Consider the following 25,116-nt stretch of genomic DNA (forward strand, 5'->3'; position numbering starts at 1 on the left):
CTTCATTAAGGTACCCATATCGCACTCCAAACTATTATATTTTATTTTACTACTTAGTACTTCAGATACAGTTTCAGAATGCCGAACATTATACATATGTATATAGTGATCTTATATATATTTTTAGTACTTCAAAGATCTCTTTAAAGCAAACCGTCGATAGAAAAATTGCAATAATTCGCGTGCTTGAACAACAAAAAACTACAAACTGATAGTAAACTCATCAGAAACACTTTCTTCGGTTCCTGTTTCGGTTGAACACGTTTGCTGATAAAATTAAGAAATGTTTGATAACTCACAAACACGCAACTTCTATATTAAAGTCCAGCCATTGCATGCCAACAGCGAAAAAGTGAAATAGTGGTGAGTAACCCATTCTTACCGAATCTACGAGTACGTTCAAGGAATTGCAAATTTTATCGGCGAACTGCAAGTCATTGCTGCTAGCCAATGGCGGTTGATTCGAATGCAATTTATTGCCCGTGTAAATCTGTGTACATTTAAAATGCTACATGACTTGCATTTGCATTTATTTAAATTGGTTAAAAATATATACAGGGTGAGGCTATCGATATGGCGGGGGCTTAGGTTTTGAGGTTCAAATCAACACTTCCACAAAACGAGACGGGGGTTCCATTTCTTTTCTGGATTACAATAAAATATGTTTTCTAGGAGAGATAGAGTCTTGGAAAGGTATATTTCTGCCATTGGATAAATTTTCATAATATTCTCTCACTGACCGGAGTAGACAAACTCATATGGGTCTCTTTATTTATCAAGCTTACACCAAAAGAGGGAAAAGGAAATACAAAGCAACTAGAATCGATAAATTGGAAATACTAGGAGGTTTCTCTTAAATTCTTACGTTTGCAATCTCAAGTTGTTATCTATTGGAACATAACCTATAAAATTCCTTAAACTGATTTAATTGACTTGAAGCAGAGAAATTGTAACCTTAGTTCGAGGAAGTCTTAAGTCGACTGTTTTACGAAAGGTTAAGAAATGAGATCTTTGTTTCCTCTACCAATGGTCGTCAAATTATTGCGAAAAACGAAATGTCAGCACCTTAATGAGTTAATACCAGTAGGAGTTCTTCCTTGAAACACCTACAGGCACACCCACTACTCTTCTTGTCTGCGATTTATTTGTCTCTATTTTGACTTCCGCTCCGTAGGTGATAATGGTTTTATTGCAACCTTTTCTATTTAGCACATTACTTGCGTATATACTCAAATACTATAAGAACTTGTACTTAAGTTGGTTGGTTGGTTCACAGCGGGGTGTCAGTCTTCGTTAATTTGCAACGTCGTCTACCTTAGGTTTTCTTCCAGGCAGCCTTGTAGCCTGATTTCATTTACGATAATCAACAAGAGACTTTGTGCTGGTGTCTATTTCGACATCAACCTCGTCGTCGCTTTGTTGCCAAACGTTATCTGTGCCGGACTCACCGACTCTATGCGTGCAATTAATTTCAATTAATGTTCAGCAATTATGCTGTGCAATTAATTTAAATCAATTGCTGCTTGTTGTTGTGCGCACTGAATTAGAATTTCTTAACGCCATGCTATCAATATGCTTAGACTTAGACCATTTGTAAGTATATACATATGTATGTATGTATGTATGTGAATAAATGCTTATAAGTACCGTAAATGCTTTGCATTGTGCTCCAAGACACCGAACATGGTGCATGTAAGCATTTCTTTGACGTTCATTCTTTAGCATGACCATCTTAGATATAATGGTTGTCCATGTATTCAGTATAATATGGATGTTAGGGTGGTTCGTAAAATCCCGAGTTATCGATTTTTTCGATTTTTAAACAGATTTTTTATTATAAAATTTGGTTAAAATTACAGATTATTAGATACAGTTGTGAAATTTTTAAAATTCAGATTATTATATGGTGGCCGGAAAAAACATATTAAGATGGTTCTTAAAACTAAAAGCAAAGAAATTGTCGATTTTTTTCTTCTTGTTTTAATCAATCGGTATTTAAATTTATAAAAATGTTATTTATAATCTTAGATGCAGATTTCAAATCGACAAATTTCAGATTTTTTAGCGGTCAAAGTTCAAAATGTGTATTTCGAATCTAAAATTTAGATAAAAATGTAGATAAATGGCTTAAGTGCTGTGGAGCACATCTTGTCATCCCAAAAAATAGTTATTGAAAGCCTGTCCACTTTTTGGAAAAATAATAAAAATAATGTTTCTTAGAAAAGTCTAAACTTTTAACAATTAAAAACACACCCTAAAAATCTTCAATCGAAAGCAAGGTTTGGTAGTGATTTTCACGACTATATTAGCTTCACTATAGGAGTTAAAGTTTAGAAAATCCACTTAAAATATTGGGTTAACACATTTAAAAACCTCCCCAGTGTATATAAAAAGGTTAGGAGAGATTTCTTCGACTATATTACTACCAATAAAATGGTTAAGGCTCAGTAAAGCTGATTTTTCTACACTTAATGACCACCCTAATAGGTATGCAGAGCTTACAACTGATATTTACTACTCTAATAATATCATCATACCGATTGAAACTTAAGAAGTCGGCCGCAAAAATTAAATTTTTACACTTAATGACCACTCTAATATGCATAAGAAGCTTATTAGTGATATATACTACTCTAATAATATCATCACAACGATTGAAACTTAAGAAATCTGCGGCAAAACTTATTTTCCAACATTTAATAGCCACCCTAATGCATATACAAAATATGCAGGCAATCACATATGTATGCTCATATATGGTAGCCACCAGCGCTGCACTGCTACATTCAATTATATTCTAATGCATAAAAAATTCGAACTTACTTTTCCACACGCCGGCATTTTCACAGTGTTTTTGGCTTATTTTTATTGTTTTTTGTCTTTTTTTGATTGCATTTTACTTTGAATTGGTATTTACGATTTGTGATTTTATGCACGCGTCCGGTGCCAGCAGCATTTGTAAGCAATGCACACCGACTTCGCACTTAGCAAATTAGCAAATGTTGTCTAATGCATTATTAATCGCATTTTAAGTGCTGCAATTACAAGCTGAAATTTTGCTGAAAATGTGTGTATGTACAAAGACGGGATGCGAGCTGACCATAAGTAAAAATACTACATTGTGCATTTCATGTTTGATGTGAGTGTTTTCCACACATTACATACATACATACATACTATATACAGATATAGCGGTAATTCATGTTGCCATTGCCATATTGTGGGTTACTTGTACGAGTGTACGCTCGGGCAGTGAAAGACAACAAGCGCCAATTTCGGTCGGAAAGGCAATATGTCAAAAGAAATGTTATATTTTTGTTAATGGAAATCACAACTACGTGAAAATGTTGCTCTTTATGTCGTAAAAATTTCAATTAAGTCATCAAAGCCTAACGAGTTATGTTTTTTGTAAATCTGAAGATAATGGAACTGGATTTGAAAAGTAATTTTCACAAGTCTCTTTTGAGATCAACTTTACACCCCCAAGTGCGTTCGCCATGGACAGGAACAGGTGGTAAATCACTTGGCGCTATCTCCGGGCTATATGGTGGATGCGATAAAACCTCCAATCCGAGCTCCCGTCGCTTCTGACGAGTCATCAACGAAGTGTGTGGTCTGGTGTTGACCTGGTGGAACACTATACCCTTCTTGTTGGCGAATTCTGGACGCTTCTGATCCATTGCCTGCCTCAAGCTATCCAGTTCTTCGCAGTAGATGGTAGAATTAAGCGTCTGGCCATATGGGAGGTTATAGTGGATGATTCCCTTCCAATCCCACCAAACACACAGCAAAGCCTTCCTGGCCGTCAATCCCGGCTTGGCCACTGTTTGTGACGATTCACCGGCCTTCAACGACGACCGTTTTCGCTTGAAATTATCGTATGCGATCCATATTTCGTCGCCAGTCAATCACCATCCGCTTCAAAAATGGGTCGAGATCGTTCTGTTTCAGCAGCATTTCGCAGACGTTGATTCGGTCCAGAAGGTTTTTTGCGTCAAATCATGTGGCACCCAAACATCAAGCTTTTTTGTGTATCAGACTTCTGCAGATGCTTTAAAATGGTTTGGTGACTAACTCCCATCTCCTGAGCGATGTCACGAGATGCCACAAGCAGGCCTAACTTGATGTTTTCCATGATTTGAGCAGTATTCGTCGTCACAGGTCTTCCGCCGGCTGGCTTATCCATGGTGTCGTCTTCACCTTGATTGTAGCGGCCCAGGTGACGCTAGGATGGCTACTAATGTCGGAAATTGTAGCCTATAGAATCTACTAGGTGGTCCGAAGCGTTTGAGCCATCTCTCGGACGCACCCGATACTTTCCACCCACAATTTAAGCGGAAATGAATAATACCAAATCGTTCAACCGAATTTAACTAATTTTAGTTCAGAACATTCTATTCATGCCCTCTTAGCGCAGATCTTGAAAAGATCGGGCCGTAACTTCGCTCACTTTCCATACTACTTTATTTTGGACCCATAAGCATAAGCAAAGCATAAAGCACCCATTTGGTGTTAGACTGTAAATTTACTAGCTTGTCTATTATAGTAACAAACACACTATTTTAAACAAGTCTGCACACTAAATTATCATGTCACACATGTAAGTCTGTTGTTTATTCACATATGTAAATGAAATGTATTTTTAAATAGTTTAACATAGCATCTGTAAATTAGAGCCGATTACGATGAGTCATTTGAAGAACTAATGGCCCCATTAATGTGTCTAAAATGCGGTCAATGCTAAGTATTCATTAACGCACCAATAATGCACACATCACAACACATATAACACTACTCCTTTGGAGCTTATTTTTATTGCAGACAGGGGCGTAGTCAAAATAAGAAGTTAGGAGGGGTAATTTTTTGATTTAAAATTCTTAAATAAAAATTAAATGATTGAGTAAGTTGCTTCAATAATAATATTTTTAGACAAAATGTGAAGAGATCAGTGATCAGAAGTCGTATCAACAAATGGTTATAAATATGGAAAAATATATATTTCATTTTAGAAAGCGAAATTTTTGTTTTATGAAAATATTGTTAAAGTCATTACTCATAAAGGTACTCTAGGAGTATGGTTGGAATACTCACTGGCTACAGTCTGGTGGAGGCACTCGTCTATAGGATGGGAATGACGGATCTATATGACTGCAAGAAATTCCAGGAGTAAGGTATAAGATAACTAATGGAGCACTAGCATTTGGGTGTCTCACAATATGAGAATCTGGAAGAGGTAGCGATAGTAAAGCCACATAACCTTTTAAAATCCGCGTCAAGCGCAGGCATCTTAAGTATGACCACTCCTCGTGGACAACGTGACGGCACTCCATCTGGTATCGCACCCTACCAGTTTAACCTAACCTATTTCTTACTGAGTCACTCCAATATAAAAGTGTTCAGCCGTATCAAGCCTTAGAAAACAGTGAAACGAAAAGTCAACTGGTACCATATAGAATAACATAATAGACCGTTCCCACACCAGTTGGTTTTAAGTAATCGAAGCGAACCCGTAGTTTTAACCGACGAAAGTCTATCAAACCGGCAGGATGCCTCAAAAATATTTTGGGAATATTTTATACCGCAACAACAACAACAAACTTAAAAATGAAGAAACTATTTATTGAGTTAATGAAACACTTTATTGAATTAATCTCTTACTCTCTTATAGTATGTTTACATAAGAAAATAATCTCGTTCTAAGCTCGTTCAATAATCTAAAAGTTTACATACATATAGCCAAATGTGATTATCAATTGTCAAATGTGTTGTATTTGTTGTTGTATTACACGAATAGCTCTCGCTGTCGGCCATTTTTGTTTACATTTTCATTTGACATTTCTCCTCTTCTACGCAAAATTATCGATAAAACTAGGAATAACACCGAAAATCTAGTTGTATAAAACGAGATAATTTTATAATCGCGGATTATCAAGAGAGGAATTTGGTATGAGAAATCTCGTTTCTTAGTTACAGATTATCGAGTTAAGCTCGAAATGGAGATAATCTCGTTATATGTAAACATAGTATTATGTTAAATTCAACTCTAACTCTCCATTCAACTCTCCTAAACTTTGTTGTTGTCTTTTTTACAAGAAGTGGTGTACCTGAGACGTTTGATATATATATATATATTTTTTTTCAAACAAACAACTACCAAAAGGGGTTGTTCTTTAAAAATACCCCCTCAATGCTGCGTCCCTGCTCTACACACACATATATTTACATATTTACAGCAGCTGATAGTCGCTCGCTGGAATCAGGCACATCAAATGCTCTTTAGGGTTATCAGCCCAACGGCCTAGAACGCGAAATTCTTCTACATATATATATAAACTTTCATATGTCTGATTGTACAAACAATAACAATTTTAATATATATATAAAATAGTATATATATATTCATTTAACAATACATTATAAAAAATAAGTTAATTTCAAAACTGCACTTACATCATCATGCTGACGCTGCTGCGTAGCCGTTGCTGCCATTATCAATGGCGTTGCGGTGGCAGCTGCCGCTGTGGGCCGGTATTTACCGTCGTGACGCGCACGCAAAGCCATCATTTGACGCTGATGTTCTTGCTGTTTGCGATGATGCTCCTGCTCGATGCGCTGCCATTTTTCGCTGGAAAACTCCGCCTCGCCATTGTCAACAACACCGGTGTCGACACCGAAATTAGCATATGTATTGCCATCATTGCCACCACCACCAGCACCCGTTGCTGGGTCGGCGCGGCGGCGTATTGATGCATATGGGTGCGGTGAATAGTCGCGCTTCTTGGGTGGCAAACGTAAATCGTTAAATGGATTGGTATAACGTTTTACAGCCGTACGATGTGCGCCTTCGTATATATTATTGGCGTTGGGAAATTCATTTGCGCTTTGCACCGCCTCTGTGGAGTCCTCCTCATATGAATAATCATCGTAATCATCACTACTGCTATCGTTGGCGTCATTAACAATTTCACTGTCATTGTCTTGCGCCTCATTAGTTTTATACTTCCTTTCGCCAGCATGCAGGCCCTCCTGCTCTACTGGTGTATAAGACGCGTCTTCCTCTTCTGCATTTAGATCGAGTGAAATTCGCTGACTATCAGTTTGTTTGCCGCTTGAAAACTCTTTTGTCTTCCAATAATTCGCATCGAAGCGCACTTTCGGTCCTCTGGTCGTCCAGATGTAAGAGGAAGATTGGTAGAGTCCATCACGATCGAAGTAACGATGTGGTTTTATATGCTGCTGCTGCGGCTGCTGCTGTACGCTGCTACCATTCACCGCGCTCATAATGGCCGGCAATATATTCGACTGCTCATTAGTTCCAACGCCATCGTTAGCCGCCTCAGTGGCTGTTGGTGCTGACAGCGGCATTAATGGTGACGTGGTTACCACCATTGTTGCATCTGCCACATATTCCGGCTGTTGATTTTGTTGCTGTGCTGTTTGCTGCTGATGGCGTTGATGGCGCAACGGTGGCAACATATAACGTTCCCAAGCGCTGACCGGTGCCAATGAATGATGTCGCTGATTGTGATGACGCAAGCGTTCTGACAGTCGTGGTTGTAATTGTGACTCGTAATGCATGTAGTTGTTGTTGTTGTTATTAATACCGCTATTGTCGCCATTAACGCCGCTGCTCTCCGTTGTATTGCTATAATTTCCGCTGAGTTGCTGCTGCAATTGCGTACGTTTCAAGTCATTCACGGCCTGCTCAATGCGGTGCGAATAATGTTCTTGATGTCGAAAGACATGCGACAGTTGTAAGTTTTCTGCAGAACGCTTGGCCAACACGCCATCAACATCTTCAATGGAGGCGGTGGCATCGGCTGCATCGGCTGTTGTAACTGAGTCCACAGCATCCACATTTGCTTCGGTGCTGCTGCTGCTGTCAACGCGTTTGCCCACAACGGTAGCGAATGCCGTTGGCAGTGAAGCGTTACAACAAAACAGCACTGCAAATAGTGCAAGGATGTGCCATTGCCGTGAAGTATCACTTCGTTGATTGTTGTTGTTGTGGTGGTAGATATTATTGTTGACGTTGGAGCGCGCCATGTCGGTGTTGTGCTTGTCTGGCTGGCTGGCTGTTGTGTTTGCAGAGATCTTTGATCTTTTTATGGTGCGCAGTACAGATATTTATTGCTTTTGCTTTTACTCTTTTTTACGCCACTAACACGGTGAGTATGGAGTGCCTTCTTTTATTTTCTTATTTATATTTGTTTTTTTATTTTTATTTTTTTGTTTTTATTGTTGTATTTTTATTTACTTTGTATTATTGTTACTGCTGCTCCGAGCTGCAGCAAATGCCTGTCATACGCTGCACAAGTACTTGTCTTAGTAACGCTACCTTTGCCGTTGGCTCGCTGCTGGTATGCAATAAAAATAACACTACACTAACAACATTGGCACATTGCATCATAGCAAGGCGTTGTATGGGAAAATCATAACTCTTCTGTGTTTTATGGGCAAATCGTCGCCTTTGAGATTATTATTTTTTGTTGTTGTTGTTGTTTTTTTTTTTGCACTTTTAAGAAACACTATGTGTAGTACATACAACTGCATACAACTATTTTTATTTTTTTATTTTTTATCAGCAACAAGAAATTTTTGCTTGCACCCACGTATTTATGTCTCACACATTAGTTTATGATGCTGCAGAAACAATTTTCAATTTTTCAATAGCGTTTATGCTAACACTTTGTCTCACAACACTTATTTATGAATATATATTTGAATAAATTTCAAACAAATTTATGCTGCAGTGTTCACTATAAAAAAATTTAAATTAATAAAAATTAAAAAAAAAATTTAATTAATAAAAAAAATTTAATTAATAAAAATTATTTTTTTTAATTAAAAAAATTGTTAATTAATAAAAATAATTTTTTTTTTAATATTTTACACTCTGCAACATGTTGCGTGCATATTAAAATGCAAAAAAATATAAAAAATATCTATATATGTATATATGTATGTAGTTAAAAATATATGTTTATCTACACAAACATATACACACCCTTACTACATATTTATTTTTGCACTAAATGTCACAGTACTTCAAAATATAACCTAAAATTGCGGCACAGTGCCATTATCAACATTTCACAAGCACATAAATCAATTTATTTAAATCAGCTGCAACAACAAACAACATTAAGTTGTAGTGCTTAAACCAACAAACTCAACACTAACTACGTTTACTGTTACTGCAGTTGCATAGACAATTTGCTGAGGAGCAGCCAGCATCTTCCTTAGCGCGTTGGCGTTGAGTTGAAGAGCGCAAAAAAAAATCAACGGAAAGGCGCACCTTTGCTTGCCAAGCGTGCAAACACTAATACCACGGTGTTGCAAGACAATTAATTTTTTTCTAAGCAACTTGATTATTTTTTCAGATTTTTTATAATTTTTTTGATTTTTTTTTTTTAATTTTTTTTTTATTATTTATTATTTTTTTTATTATTATTAATTTTTTTTTATTTTTTTTTCAAGATTTTTTTTATTATTTTCTCAATTTTTTTTATTTTATTTTTTCATAATTTTTTGTTGTTTTTCATTTTCGATTAAGTAATAATTCACTGTTTTATAGCATGTAGGAGTTGCGGCAAATAGAACAAGCAATAACAGTAAATAATCAAAAAATGAAGACACACATACACATATACACTATAGAGATGTCTCACCTCACCGTAGCAATTTGTGCTAAATTTCATTCACAAAAAATCACAAATTGTTGCGCTCGTTTATATGTAGAAGGAAGCATGCAGTGGCCAGCAATTTTGCCGAAAATTTATTTATATACATACATACGTACATATATCAATTTGCATAGAAGCAAATATACTGTAGACGCACACGCCAAATCATGCGTTTGATTTAACACTTTTGTCTTTTTTCTTTATTTTACTTTTTTTTTGTTTTTTTTTTATATACTTCAATGCTCATACAAATATGAGTTGCATTATATGATTTTTTGTAACAATGTAAAATGCTTCGCGCAATCCGCTTACAATACGAAAACACACACGAAAGGTTTAATGTCGCAGTAGTAACTGAATTCTGATTCGAATAAAACAACCAAGCATTCGGCAGCTGCTAGCATCAACAACAACAGACGTCGTCGTCGTGGTCGGCGAGCGTCGGCAACATGTTAACAATGCACTTTCGCAACATCGGCGTTGACTCTATGCATGCGCACGGATTACAAAACGAATGCTAGGCACATGTTGCTTGCGCTGCAGTGTATTACATATTTGCGCTCAGCAACATTTGTGTTTAGCAACATTTGTATATGAAAACATGTACGTGAGTGTGGAATGTGGAAGTTGTATGTTAATCTGATGCGAATTTTATGCTGTGAAATTGAATTTGGTTGTTTAAATTAATTTTTTATTGTTGTTGTTGGTTGAAAAATAATTTGAGTAATGATAATACCTCAGTAAAATTGATATTTGTGCATCGTTAAGTATTGAACGTGGATTATCCACCTGGAACACCCAGATGTCACCATGATATTCCTTAGCAAACCTGATAAGTTCACTGTTCAGCAATTCCATATATATTTTGCTTTCATTCAACTCGGGACAAGACAAATGGGAGACTTATCTTTGGCGCTAAGAGCAGCCTACATCATTAGAGATCCATATTTGCCATATTTGCGCTTATAGTAAGTATGACGATGGTGCCGTAGATCCCTCCAATACTTATGATCCATCTAAATTTAATGTTTTCCCATTCCATTAAATATCAAATTTTTGAAACTCTACTTCTTAGAAGTTGTATTTTTCGAAAAAGGATGCATGCGATCTTATAAGCGCGGTTTAGACACTTTGCATTCATATTTAAGATTTAAGTCTCCTTTCAAAATTTGTTGTAGACGTTCTCTTGGCACTTATAGACCAAATTCCGCTATAATTTGGAGCAACTAATCATGTCCTGCGTTGCCAACTTGCGAATATGTCATTTGGTACATTCATGTATCGAAGATTTTGGTCCAGTAAGCGTATGTTTTTTGTATTCCTCGGGGTTTCTAAACGGTTTTGTTTGGTTTTTCGATGCCACATTAATTCAGCAGTAATTACATAATTTTTTAAACCATCTTTGTACATAACCTCAATCTTTGTTCTTCAGATGAAATTCGGTTCCAGGTGGTATTTTTAGCTAAAATGAAAGTTAATTGTTGCTTTTATATACAAAGAATTACTTTTCAATTATTGCTTACATCCTCATTAGTTGTTTTTATAAGTTCACTAGTCGAGATGTTGACACCGCGACAGCCAAAAAAGAAATAAATTTGCTATGAAGCGATATGATTTGCTGAGTGAGCTTATACGAACGGTACTATGAGCAAAGAGCATAAGAATTGGCTCCTAATGTATCCAACAACAACATTAAAATTTAATTTCATAACACAAAATTCCCAAAAGACATAAGCTTCACAAAAATACTGTATTTGAGCTGTGGCATCGCTTATTATAAAATTGTCGAAGTCGGACTATAACTTTTCAATTCTTCGGATTTCGAACATGAAAAAATCAGTGCCTTATGGTAATCTTTCAACGAATATAAAGGTAAGTCTCTAAGATGTTTTCTAATAGTGTGTCTCTGTAACAAAAATTTTTAAAATCGGGTCATAACTTCCCATAGCTCCCATATACATATCTCAGTGTAGGTTTTGCAAAAATAGAGTGGTCTTTATTCCGCATATATCGGTTAATATATGAAATATCTTCGCCAATTTAAGTGAATATATAGTCTTGGATATAGTATACCTTGATGGTGAAAATTTGTGAAATCTATTCAGGGATTACCTCAACCCTCATATACTATTTATGATGATTGTCGTTATTCTATTGGACTTTATGCCGAATTTATGGGTAAATTTGTGTGTTATCTTAATAAAAATATAGCAATAAATTGCGAGAGTATAAAATGTTCGGTTGTACCCGAACTTAGCCTTTCCTTACTTGTTTGAAAATTGTTGCTGCCTATTATGATATAGTTTTTAAACGAATAACAATTATTATAATCTATTTCGCACAGTGTATAAAATGAAATGTTTCTAGCAACATAAGCATCCGGAAATACCGTCCACAGACCGTAGGAGAGACACTTGCTGCCAAAAAACATAAACATAAACAAAAATAAACACAAACATACAAACGCACATAGCTTCATAAGTGAGTGAGTGAGTGGCTCCGGCATGTTGCACTGGGAAAACACCTTGCGCATTGCACCGACCACCGCTCGCAGCTGAGAGCACAGCAACATGTATATAAACATATGTATATAAATACAATATGTATGTGTGTTTATGAGTGTTTATAGGTAAGTGCAGTGATGCTAATTATTACACTGTTCTTCTTGTTGTAAGTCCGTATGTATGTATGTTTGTATGTGCACTTGTTTGTATGTCAGCGCACCGCATTTGTTTATTTGTCTCGTATTTATTTTTATTTTGAAGTGTGAGTTTGAATTACTCGAAAATTATGAACTGAAAATGAAATGACATGTTGAAAGTGCCGCCGTCTCAGTGCCTCTAAAATCAACATACTATTTGGTTAACCCATAATTACAGACATCTGTTTACATGCAGTACGTTACACTTACACTTTTATTTTATATCAGCAGCAAGCACAACTGTTAATTTCACAAATATTTACGGAAATAGTGCACATACATTGTATATATATATGTATGTATGTATGTAACGCAGTTAACAGTCAAAACGCTGCTTAGAAACCATAGCGTGTTACGAGCGCTTCTCGAGGCGTATAGTTTAGCAGGTGTCATCAACACGCGTCATTTCAATTGGAAATTTCGCCAGCAGCCGAAATGGTTGCATATATAAATATGTATATACTCATACAAGTGCATGTGTGCTCGAGTGTGTACGATTGTTTATGAATGAGTGTAGAATTGGACCAGGTTGGTGGCGTGATGCAAAATATTTTCGGTTTACAAAAAACAAATGACTAATATACAGTGACTGCAAAGTATGAACGCAGTGCTGGTTGCACGTATTTGTTTCAAGTATTATTATATATCGAGAATTCTAAGACTAAGGAAGATATAATGTAAAAGCTTTTAGAGTAAGTTCAGCCTATAAAACTTGAACTGGCAAAATTATTTATTTTATAGAAAATACAAAATTTGAATCAAATAATCCACTTAAACACTTTTCCTCTCATAACAAAAATAATTAAATAATCTTTGTGCTGTATTATAGCAAAAATTTTGCCAGGGAACAGATATATATATATATTTGGCGTAGAAGCCGCTATAAGCGATTATAACCGAATCCACTAGAGCGCGCTACTCGTTCCTCCTTTTTGCTTTTTGGCGCCAACTGGAAACACCAATTAAAGCCAGATCCCTTTGCACTTGGTCTTTCCACCGGAGTGGAGGTCAGGGTAGCCTCTGTCTTTTTATTCGCTGAACTATGTCAATGTCGTAGTACAACTCGTACAGCTCATCGTTCCATCGTCTGCGGTATTCGTCGTTGCCAATTTTCAGAGGACCATAAATCTTACGCAAAACCTTTCTCTCGAAAACCCCAAGAGTCGTCTCATCGGATGTTGTCATCGTCCACGCTTCGGCGGGAATATTGAGCGACTTGTAGAGTATGGTTTTGGTTCGTCGAGAGAGGACTTTACTTTGCAATTGCCTACTCAGTCCAAAGTAACCCCTGTTGGCAAGAGTGATTTTGCGTTGGATTTCAAGACTGACATTGTTGGTGTTGTTAACGCTGGTTCCCAAGTAGACTATCTATCTATCTAGAACTATCTCCGACTTCAAAGGTATGACTGTCAACAGTGACGTGGGAGCCAAGACGCGAGTGCGCTGACTGTTTGTTTGATGACAGGAGATATTTCGTCTTGTCCTCATTCACCTCCAGACCCATTCGCTTCGCTTCTTTATCTAGTCTGGAAAAAGCAGAACAAACGGCGCGGTTGTTGCTTCCGATGATATCAATATCATCGGCATACGCCAGCAGCTGTACACTCTTGTAGAAGATTGTACCTTCTCTATTTAGCTCTGCAGCTCGTATTATTTTCTCCAGTAATAGATTGAAGAAGTCGCACGATAGTGAGTCACCCTGTCTGAAACCTCGTTTCCTATCGAACGGCTCCGAGAGGTCCTTCCCGATCCTGACGGAGCTTTTGGTGTTGCTCAACGTCAGTTTACATAGCCGTATTATCTGGTCCATCGTCGATTTTCCAGGTCTAAAGCCACACTGATAAGGTCCAATCAGTTCGTTGACGGTGGGCTTTAATCTTTCACACAGTACGCTCGACAGGACCTTGTATGCAATGTTGAGGAGGCATATCCCACGGTAATTGGCGCAGATTGTGGGATCTCCCTTTTTATGGATTGGGCAGAGCACACTGAGATTCCAATCGTCGGGCATGCTTTCTTCCGACCACATTCTACAAAGAAGCTGATGCATGCTCCTTATCAGTTCTTCGCCGCCGTATTTGAATAGCTCGGTCGGTAGTCCATCGGTCCCCGCCGCTTTGTTGTTCTTCAAGCGGGTAATTGCTATGTATTTATAAGCCTTAAAAAAGTAAAGTATTATTATACGCAATATCTTTTAATGAAGTAGTATAAAAAAAGATCCCAGCGCCACCTAGCTTATCAAAGTTCATAAAATATGAAATTCTCGGAACCAAAAATCTATTCCCTAACCCAAATCGAATAATGTACTATATATTTATTGAAAAGAAAAATATTATTTCAATAAATTTTCCTCAAGTTCCTTCAAAAATTACAAAAAATGCACCACAGCACCACCTATCGTAAGTCTTAATTAACATTAAACTCCACAAACTTACAGCTGCGGTCACATTCTTAGTAGTGTGCAACCGTAGAAGAGGATCTATTAAAAAGTGTGTGCAATCGCTGTGACAAAAAATTGTCATTATTTTCCAAAATAGACTCAACATTAAAAAATGCAAATCACAAAAATTAACTTGTTTCGGAAAAATAAAAATAAATTTTGAAAACTGTACAAAATGTAAGCAGTCAAAATCTTAGTAGTCTATAACTATAACTTTGCTTCCGCCGTTTTAATTGTAAATTTTAGGTTTGTTTTGTTTAGAAACAGTTATAAATGTCGATGAGCCTCAGGCGCACTTTTCTTGGAATTAAAAAAGATATGCAAAATTTCCCGCAAATGTCGAGAATTCGGCTCAAAAAGTGACATTTTCAGTTGAGAATAAGTTTGGGATGCAAACAGATCTCTACAAATTTTTGTTAGGTTAATGTTGACACCAATGTCCAAGATCGATATAAAACGATTTAATCGACCAGTGCTTGACCTTAGAGACATCATCACATTTTTTAGTATTGCAGCACAGCGACGAAACTTCGAGTTAATTCTCTTTTTGAATCATTCAATCGAAATTGACTCCCCTGATCTCTTCATACCCTCTCATAGTTCCGTTTTAGATGTAGGCTTACATGAGACTACTTAATCCACCTACACATTTTCAATAGAATTTATATCAGACTCCGACGGTCATTCCATAATCTTGATATTATTTACCTCGAACAATTTTTAAACAGTTTTAGTTGTGTGATTAGTCTGTATATTATTTTCATAAGTTTGTGACCTTTTGACATTGAGACCATTTGATACTGACTATAAGTGAGTTGTGTTTAAACGTCATTTCCTTTGTTTCTTAAAGTCACCTGATGTTTTTATTGAAGTTAACAAATAATAAACAGATTTATGTACATACGATACATGATTCATAGACATACATATATGTATTGTATGTATTTTTTGAAACTCGCGCAATTTTACGGTTGTTTGTAATACCTCAAAATAAACGAGAGTAGAATGTCGAGAGAAAATGAATTTCGTATGCCTCGCGCAAGAATATTTCAGTATTAATTAATATAACTTGACTTAACTTCTTGGTACTCTGAGGAAGTTGGTATTGCGGTTGGGTAATATCGGAGTATAATTACCATAAAATGCGGTAAATCGAAGATATATGTGGTAGGAACGACCATCTGTGGTTGCAAATCAGACAGGTGTATATTACTATTATCATATAAGAATGCTAACAATGAAAAATATATTTTCAAGACCCCTTAGAAATTTCTAGACCGTATAATATTCGCCTGTACAGGAACTTAACTCTCGCTTACTTGTGTATCTCTTGCGTGAATTCATAGATAATTTTTCTATTAACTGTAAACCAATTCTATTAATGATCACATTAATTTGTCACACATATGTACATATGTAGCAGGTACATAAATATATATATATAAGAGCATATATCGCATTAACATAGATATATGTATGTATACTATATTACTCGTGTGTGTGTGTGTGTGTATGTGTAAGCAAATGTCTTAACAGTATTTATACAGTTGGCACGTCAGTCACTTTGTCGCTGTCTTGCAGCGTGCAATGTTTTGCTAAGTTTAACGCATTTAACGACGAACCGGCAACTGTTGGAGCTTTAGCACCCATATGTATTACACAGTTCCATCAGAAAGTCAAAGTCAACGTTGTGACCAACCCAATTGACGTTGCAATGACGGCTCTTTCTTTACGCAAATATTTCAATTTATTAACCATTGATCGTTTCCTTATTACATATTGCTCGCTGTCAGTCGAGGCGTGCTCATATCGGCGGTGGGACTTGACTTGGCTGGGGCCATATATATGTAGAATAAGAAATGTTTGCAGTTTTATTTATGAATTGGTATTAGTTGGAGTTCGAAGGAAGTTGCTAAAAGGATTTTGCCAATCATACTGACACTTGTTGACACATTTTATGAAGCGTTTGACAACAGAATAAAGTTGTCACAAAGTAAAGTTGTGGTAAAGTATATCAATGCAATTTTATAGCACATGTCTCTAAGTCTATTATTTATACTCTCAAATAATAATAATCAAATAAATATAAATATATTAAATACATATCAAAAAATTCATAAAAATTCAAAGGATAGTTGGATAGTTCTTACCTATATCATATTTGTATTGTATGATATACGACGCAAAGTCCAAAAGTCCCCATCCCATTATTTGACTTTACGAAGATACATTGGTATACTATATAAAAGCATCTTAGATATATAACAAGCCCTTCTTCGATTAATCAATTTTGGACTGTTAGACAGTTTTATGTTTTTATCGAAGGAATGTACAGAAACATGTTTCGACTGGGAATAGGTAGAGACTTCATACTACGGCCTTGAGAATCCCTATAATTTTAAAAACAATTTACTGTTACCTTACGGGCGTTAATCTTAACTAGCGGGGTTTTCCGTGCATAGAAAACTTGTCCTAAAGTCCTATAGTGATAGGAAGAATCTGAAACAAGTTTGGTAGATAGCAGCAAGAATTTGGAAAAGGTTAAAACGCCTATTGAATATTCATCACAAATTTATTGCGATTAAATCATGATCTAACAAATATTCTATAAAAACTATGTATATATGTGGATCAGGGTTGTACATAAAATATTAATTAATCGAATTCTTGAGACTCACTTGCTTAATCTGTATCACCAAGTAAAAAGTTATGTACCTAATATAAATGGTATCCTAAATAGGGACGGATAAGGCGAGGCTACCGTCCAGATTTCAAAACATTCTTTGGCAACTAGAATTTTTTTTTTTAAAGACGGTTAAGGTACTTACAGACTTCAAAAAATCAAGTTTTTTGTTTTGTTTTAAATCTCTTCCAAAACTATACAAGACTATGTCTTTAAAATTCCAGTGGCCAATTCGACATATTTTCGAAGCTAGAGCAGTTTTAGTGGCCGAGCGTCGAGCAGGTGCGAATGCTCAGGCAGACTTTAAAGCGCGTTTTCTCGAGTTTTCATTTTCACAAGTGTTAGAAAACGGTGCCGGCGATAGCAAGAAGAATATATGTGTGATCGAAAAAACCAAAGTGATCTAGCTTCAGTATTAAATTATCTGTTATTTGAACTAAAAAAGTTGGACAAAGGTATTATTTAAACTACTTGTTTTGCAACTTAAAGTCAATTTTTTTTCTTAAAAAAGTTATTTTTTTTTCAAATTTCGAAAAAATTTGGAATTTTATAACTTCTTCGGTATTTTTTTAGTTCATAAAGAAAATAAACTTAAAAAATTAAAAAAAAAATTTAGTTCGACTGTTTCAGATGCATCGCACGACCTCCATCATCGGCACCGATTTACAAGTGCAGACTCCAGGCGCTCCAGAAAAATACTTACAACTTTGAAAAAATTTTAATATTTTTTAATAATAAATATTGTTTTTTTAGCCTTAAATATAGTACACTATCGTCTTAAAATTCCGCTTACCGCAATCATTTCATTCCCTTAAAAAAAAAATTGCTAAAAAACGCTTTTTTTGGCTTCTAAAGCAGACTACTGCCTTAAGGGGTTATGTGGGTTTCAGATGCTAAAAACAAGGATATTTTTACAATTTTTTTTTAAATATATACAATCATATATTTCATTTAAACATTTCTGCGTATAAATTTACATGTATAAACAGTATTTTGTGAAACTTTTATTCAAAAATTTCGAATTCTCCCTTGATGTTTCAAAAACTGTTCTTGCCGTGGAAAGCTTAACTTATTTTTGATTCATCTAAAATCAATAAACCAAAAATATTTCCATATTGCATGGATAAATCTCATTATTGAACGAAGGAAAAAAGAAAATATTGAAATTTGAATTATTGACAGAGTTTTAACCAAAAAGTCATTTTTTGGTAAAATTTTCGGCATATATTGACCCAAAAACAATTGTTATAATAACAATATAAAAAAATCTTTCGTTCGCTAACTAGATATTGTTATTCCAAAGATGTGTGCAAAATATGAACCAAATCGCTTCTTAACTTTTTGAGAAATCGCGTCCACCGACTTCAAAAATTTAGTTTTGAGATAAATTCGTTTAAATTTTATATTCGTACTGACGTGGCCTGATGGACTAAACTTCTCTTAGAATATCGGATTGATTTGATATTTTTGAATAATATTTTAAACATATTACAATATTTAATGAGATAATACATTTTTTTTAATTTTTGAAAATTTGAAACCCACCTAATCCCGAGCGAAGTTTAATTGTTCCAAGTTTCTTATGAAGATTCAAAAAATTATAACTTTTCCATTTGATGTCAATATCGATTCTACTACAGTCTAAAATATCAGAAATAAATATTGGCGCAAGAGACATTTAAAATGTCTCTCATAGATCTTATTTCTCTAAAAAATTTTGTTAGGTCCATGGTGTTAATATATAGTTGTCTAGAGTTTGATGTTTTCAATTTTTTTTTTTGATTACAAATTTTCAACTAAATTTAGGAATTACCCTAATGTATATACTTATACATTAATATTTACAAAAATCACTTCTGCTAAATATTTCGCATATCTGTCTTCTAGACAATATGAAAAATGTAATTTCCATTTCGATGTCAAAATCATCAGTGTCATACGGTTTGGTGAAAGTTTATTTGTGTCACGGTATTTTTGTTCTATTTACGTTCGTTGCCAGTTTGTTACGAAATCTAAAATTGCCGGCGCACGAATGAAATATGGTATTTTTATAGCACTTCATTCAGTCTCGTCAATTTTTAATGGCAACGCCTCGTTGTGGTGTGTCTTCCAACCAAGTATGCATATTTGTTTGTATGTGTGTAGGTGTGTGTGCGATTAACACATATACTCATCGAACCAGAAATCATCACCTTCAATTCATTAAAGCTTGCGGTAGGTCGGAAAATAAATAACAGTTGTTTTTGTAATATTATAGCATTTCTAATCACTTGAATGGTGTACATACATACATACACATGTACTTGGGTATCAGCAAATCTTGTTCTGCATTAAATATTAATTTTAGAACTAAAAACTGCTCTAACTAGAGTGTGTCATAGTTTTTATTTAGAAATAATTTCTCGAAACTTGTTCATGTGCGGAGTACTGCTCCACACAATATTTCTAATTATTTTTACAGTCAAGGCATAAGCTTAAATTTAAATTCGTGTCAATCGGCTAAAAATTCGTGACCATGTGGCGCTGTGTAGAAACCCCATCAGCGTTTGCGGAAGAAAAGTTTGAGCAAACACAAAAAATAATAAGAAACCATAGGGGCGTCTGCTGTAACGTGGAGACTACTTGGAGTATTTTTGAAATTCTTGAGTTTAGGCTGATTTTGTTTAGAATATTTATGACCATCACAAATTTTTACCTTTCAATAAAATTTTAAGTGGATATTCACTACCACAGCTGTTAAATTTGTTAACAGCAAATAATCCAAACAATTACTTGAATTCGGTAATCTTAGTGATATATTAATTGTAATTGTAAATACAATCAATATTATATTTATATACCATTAAAAAGTAATCCAAAAAATGTATTAAAATATGTTTTAATTACTTTTATTTATTCAGGATTACTTTAATTACCTGAAATTATTTAAACATGTTTTATTTATTTTAATAGCTTTAATTTTAGATTACTATTTTGAAAGAAAACAATCGCTTGATTTGGGTAATCATCAATAATTAAAATAAATTCCTTTTAATCTTTATTGAATTAGTAATCTAAACATAAACAATCAATTACTTTGAATTATTTTAATTGTATTCACTTACTATAGCTGATAGATTTAAGTTTAGATTACTATTATTAATGAAAACAATTACTTGAGTTTGGTATCGGTTAATTAAATTTACCGATATTTACCGATGCATTAGTAATCAATTGTAATTGTAAATAGTTAAAATATATTATAATAAGAACTATCTATTATATTTAATTATTTTCAATAACTTTCGATTACTTTAATTATATTTAATTAGTAATTGTTATAAATTACTATTATTTTAAAGAATTATTAAAACAGAACGGCTTGGCAGAAACATTAAATGTTAAATATTATAATTAATTAAAAATAACATATTATATATATAAGAATATAATTATTTAAAGTAATTTGGATATTTAAAATTTTTAAAAGTAATCTTGTTATTTTTTATTTTATTAGTCTACAACTTTGCTTCCGCCGTTTTCCAATAGATGTCTCTAGGGTCAAGCACTGGTCGATTAATCGATTAAATCGTTTTATATCGATCTTGGACCTTTGTGTCAACATTAACCCAACAAAATATTTGTAGAGATCTGTTTGCATCCCAAACTTATTCTCAACTGAAAATGTCACTTTTTGAGCCGAATTCTCGACATTTGCAGGGAATTTTGCTTTTCTTTTTTAATTCCAAGAAAAGTGCAGCTGAGGCTCATCGACATTTGTAACCGTTTTTATACAAAAAAGGCCTTAATTTACAGATACAGATAAATTTTAATTAAGTTTAATCTCTTCCTGAAATGGTTAAAAATGTGCTCAATCATGTTTAACAATCCAAAAGTAATCTATATAAAGTAAAAAAGAGTAAAATAATTAATTAACATTTGCAAAGTAATTGCATTACTTTCCATAATCAATTTGTTCAAAATCAATTATACGTTTTTAATAGTATATAGTCACTTATAATTACTATTCTTTTTAAAACTAATTACATATTTTAATATTTGTATGTATATTAAAACCTGTCTATAAAAATTACGACCAAATAAGGGTTGGAGAATCGTACCATATTTAATAGATACCGGTAATTATCTGTTAAATACCAGTTATCAGTTAAATAGCTACCGCAAAGGCATATTCAATAAATTTGAAATTGAGCTCTAGAATTAATTATTCATCAAATCTCTAACCTCGGTTAACCGAAGTCAACCACCAGAATCGTATTTTTTTGCTCATCTCAAAAAGAGAGGTTGTGGTGTATCACGCTACCTTTGATCAACGAAGTAATAACCCAGTAGTATTAAAGCTATATACATATATTATAAAAAATATGGATATGGATACATAACAGCACAAGAAAATAAATTATTCCTTAATTATTTTACTCATTCATAACGGTATTAATTTGAAAGCGTTGACAGCTCAAATTTAAATTTGTATACATTCCTTAAATGTTAAAAAAAAAATTAAAATCAGTATAGAAACAGATCAATTTACTTTTTTTATGCCTTCATACTGAAGGTCTTACTATAAAGAATCAATTAACCTTTGTACGAAAGTTGAAAAATGCATTCAATAGAGCTAAGCCGCACGCACAAAAAAATGTTATTTTAAGGTTACATAATACAAACAAATAGCAAATTAACATAAAAATGCAATTGATTTAACACACTCAGAGAATAAAGATCCTTTTTTTTAATCTGGATGTATGCGCATTTACACATATACGTATGTATGTATGCAGCTCGGTAAAATTGACAGATGAGCTTAAATACCAATGTGAACGTATGCAAATTATTTTAGTGTGAATGTATGTTTGTTAAACAGGGTTGTTCGTTAGAAGTTAGAATATATGATAGTATGTACGTATGTTTGTAGATTGGTGGAGGGTATATTGTTGCCACCACCTCCATTGTAGAAGGGTGTAAGGCCGTTAAAAAAGATAATTGTCGTCACTTACGAAGATCACTTTTGCAATTTCAGCAACTACCTTTCCTATACACATTTCCACAGACACAAACAAATTTCAATACATTATACATAGATTATATGTACCCTGCAGTGAAACATCTTACTGGCCAGGGAAACACTAGTTTTTAACTGGTTTGAAAACGAACTGATTTGAACCAATTATGATTTATTAATGGATATATTACTTGACTACAACGATTTACTTTTTTTTGGAATAATTTTACTGAAATATACAAACATTTACTCCAGATTTAATAATTTTCAGCCAACTTTTTCAATCCATAATCGAACTCGGTTTTTTATGGGTATATTTTGAACTAGTATGTTACTGGTATAGTAATACAGTAAAACTTCTCTAACTCGAATCACCATAATCTACAAAAAAACTTCGAGTTATAGAATTTTCGTTAAAACATAAAATTTGTCAAAAAGACGTAAAATGTAGGTTTATACCCAGCCTCAGAGAGTCTTTTAAAATACTGGCTCGATAGTAAAATTTTAATTTTTTATTATCCCCTGGTCGAAAAGTTCGGTTTATGGAATGAATTTTGTATGAAACTTGCCTTCTATTGCCATTTCAAGAGTTCGAGTTATGGAGAACTTCGACTTTTAGAAGTTCCACTGTATATAAATACTGGATATTGGACCAAACTAAGTTTTTCCGGAGCTTGAGGCATAAGAAAAAAAGTACATTCTAGTATTTTCGAAGTTAGCCTCCAATTCGAAATATTTGATTTTGAAGTTCGAAAAAAAGTTTTTTTAAGTAATTATTAAAATTACCATAAGGCACTGAGTTCTGCATATTCGATTTCCGGGGCATTGAAAAGTTATAGAACGATTTCGACAATTTTTTCACAAGTGATGCCACATATCATATACAGTATTTGTATAAAGTTTTATTCCGCTATCTTCATTAGTTTCTTATGTATATAATACAAAGTGAGGGAATAAGATGGAATTCAAAATTGAGTTATATGGGAAGTTGTCGTGGTTGTGAACCATAGTTCGAGAGATATGGTTTTTGACCATTTTGTAAAAAAACTGAGTGCAGCTTCTTTCTGCTATTTCTTCTGTAAAATTTAGTGTTTCTGACGTTTTTTTCGAAAAAACTTAGTTGCGTCCAATACCAGGAAAAATGTCGATTTTGCCGTATAGTGTAAGTAAAAAAACTAAAGTGATTGTATCAACGAAACACCACCGCCTTGACTTTAAGAAAAATATCGGGGGTCTAGTAACATTTTGCGGTTCTTAAGAGTTATAAACTACTTCTTTAGAAGCTACTTTACTGCTAGTTAACTTTGACACAGGACAATTCAAATGTATATCGTTAAACTTCAATACTAATATGAGCAAAATTTTATCTAGATCCATCTCCTACATAAAGTGAGTTCAGTTTCAGATCCCGAGGAAACTAAACTTAAATAAAAAACTTCTAAAAGCTGGCATTCCCCATTCTCTTTAATTTTACAAAATAATATGCATTATATACCCCCTAAAATATAGTTCCATTCATCTTTAAGACAGTCTTCTAAAGTAATGTGAACAGATGATGCGGTGAAACACAGATTTTTTAACATAAACAAAAGAAAAGGAAGAAGGGCATTTCTGTGAATATAATTATCAATTAGTTTGCTTGAAGTTCACGGCCTTTCCAAATTAAATTATAATTGATTACCTGTTGTCTTTTATTGAGCTTTGCTTGTAGAAAGGCGACCGTGTCGAAAATGCGGTCTGCGATGTGGAATCTTTAGTAAATATGTATGTACATACATATGTATGTATGTATGTATATATTTATGTTTGTATAATCGCATGGACACACCAAATCATTGACATATAGACATATGAACTTGTACATATTAGGGTGATCCTTAATGAATAAATTTACTAATAAATTCTGTTATTAAAAATACATTTCGATCTCAATAGATGCGCTTATCAAATTTTAGATTATCTCAAAAATGCTCGATATTCATACATTCTTCTAAAATTTAAGCACTACCTTAATGCATACACCATTGTGTGTGCGTCAGCATTATATTTACAAAAACATGATTGCTCTTCCTTTGGTGTCATATGCTTTGACCTAGAACTCAGCATACCCTCAATGTAAGAATGCACTGCATCGATGCAGAACAAAAGGATTATTGTTTACAATCTTTCCAGCAGATTAGTCTACACCGTCTCACCGCTACCGTTGCTACAATAGACGCCAAATTGTAGGGACTACACGGACTACACACTATTTACCTTTCGTACAGCGAGCGAGCAAGAGTTCAATGAACGCTGCAACAAATATTTGTTGTAAATGCGGTCTAACTCACGTACAAATGCAATGCAGATGTGTGAATATAAGTATGAGTCCATGCACTACTATTTACAAACAACGGTTTATGCAAACATATGCACTTTTCACACGATTCATTATAATGGCAAGGCACATAGCAATATTAGCATAATCCTGTTTCATTGGCTTAGAGTCACAAAGTCTATTTGTGCGGCAGACAAATACACCGCTGTTGTTTAATATTGTTTTCGAGAGACTTGAAGGATTCAGCGCATCTAGGCAAATTTCGAAAGGAAAAGTTTATCAGTTACTGA

The 25,116-nt window shown here is 34.2% G+C and overlaps 1 protein-coding gene across 8 annotated transcripts in view; it reads right to left on the reverse strand.

The window, feature by feature from the left end:
- Nucleotides 1–10,069, reverse strand: part of LOC105216543 (uncharacterized) — a 105,127-nt gene extending 95,058 nt beyond the window's left edge. Inside the window, exons 1-2 of one of the 8 annotated variants that reach the window (XM_054226659.1) lie at nucleotides 9,936–10,069; nucleotides 6,451–8,759 (exon numbers count right to left, since the gene is read on the reverse strand). In XM_054226659.1, the coding sequence (XP_054082634.1) occupies nucleotides 6,451–8,046 (1,596 nt within the window). In that variant the 5' untranslated portion in view covers nucleotides 8,047–8,759; nucleotides 9,936–10,069. Of the gene's footprint in view, nucleotides 1–6,450; nucleotides 8,760–9,671 lie in introns of all 8 variants that reach the window. The other 7 variants (XM_054226660.1, XM_054226658.1, XM_054226654.1 and 4 more) reach the window with 7 other exon arrangements.
- Nucleotides 10,070–25,116: the final 15,047 nt, after the last annotated feature.

The sequence above is a fragment of the Zeugodacus cucurbitae genome, chromosome 3, assembly GCF_028554725.1.
Source record: "Zeugodacus cucurbitae isolate PBARC_wt_2022May chromosome 3, idZeuCucr1.2, whole genome shotgun sequence".
Taxonomy (NCBI): domain Eukaryota; kingdom Metazoa; phylum Arthropoda; class Insecta; order Diptera; family Tephritidae; genus Zeugodacus; species Zeugodacus cucurbitae.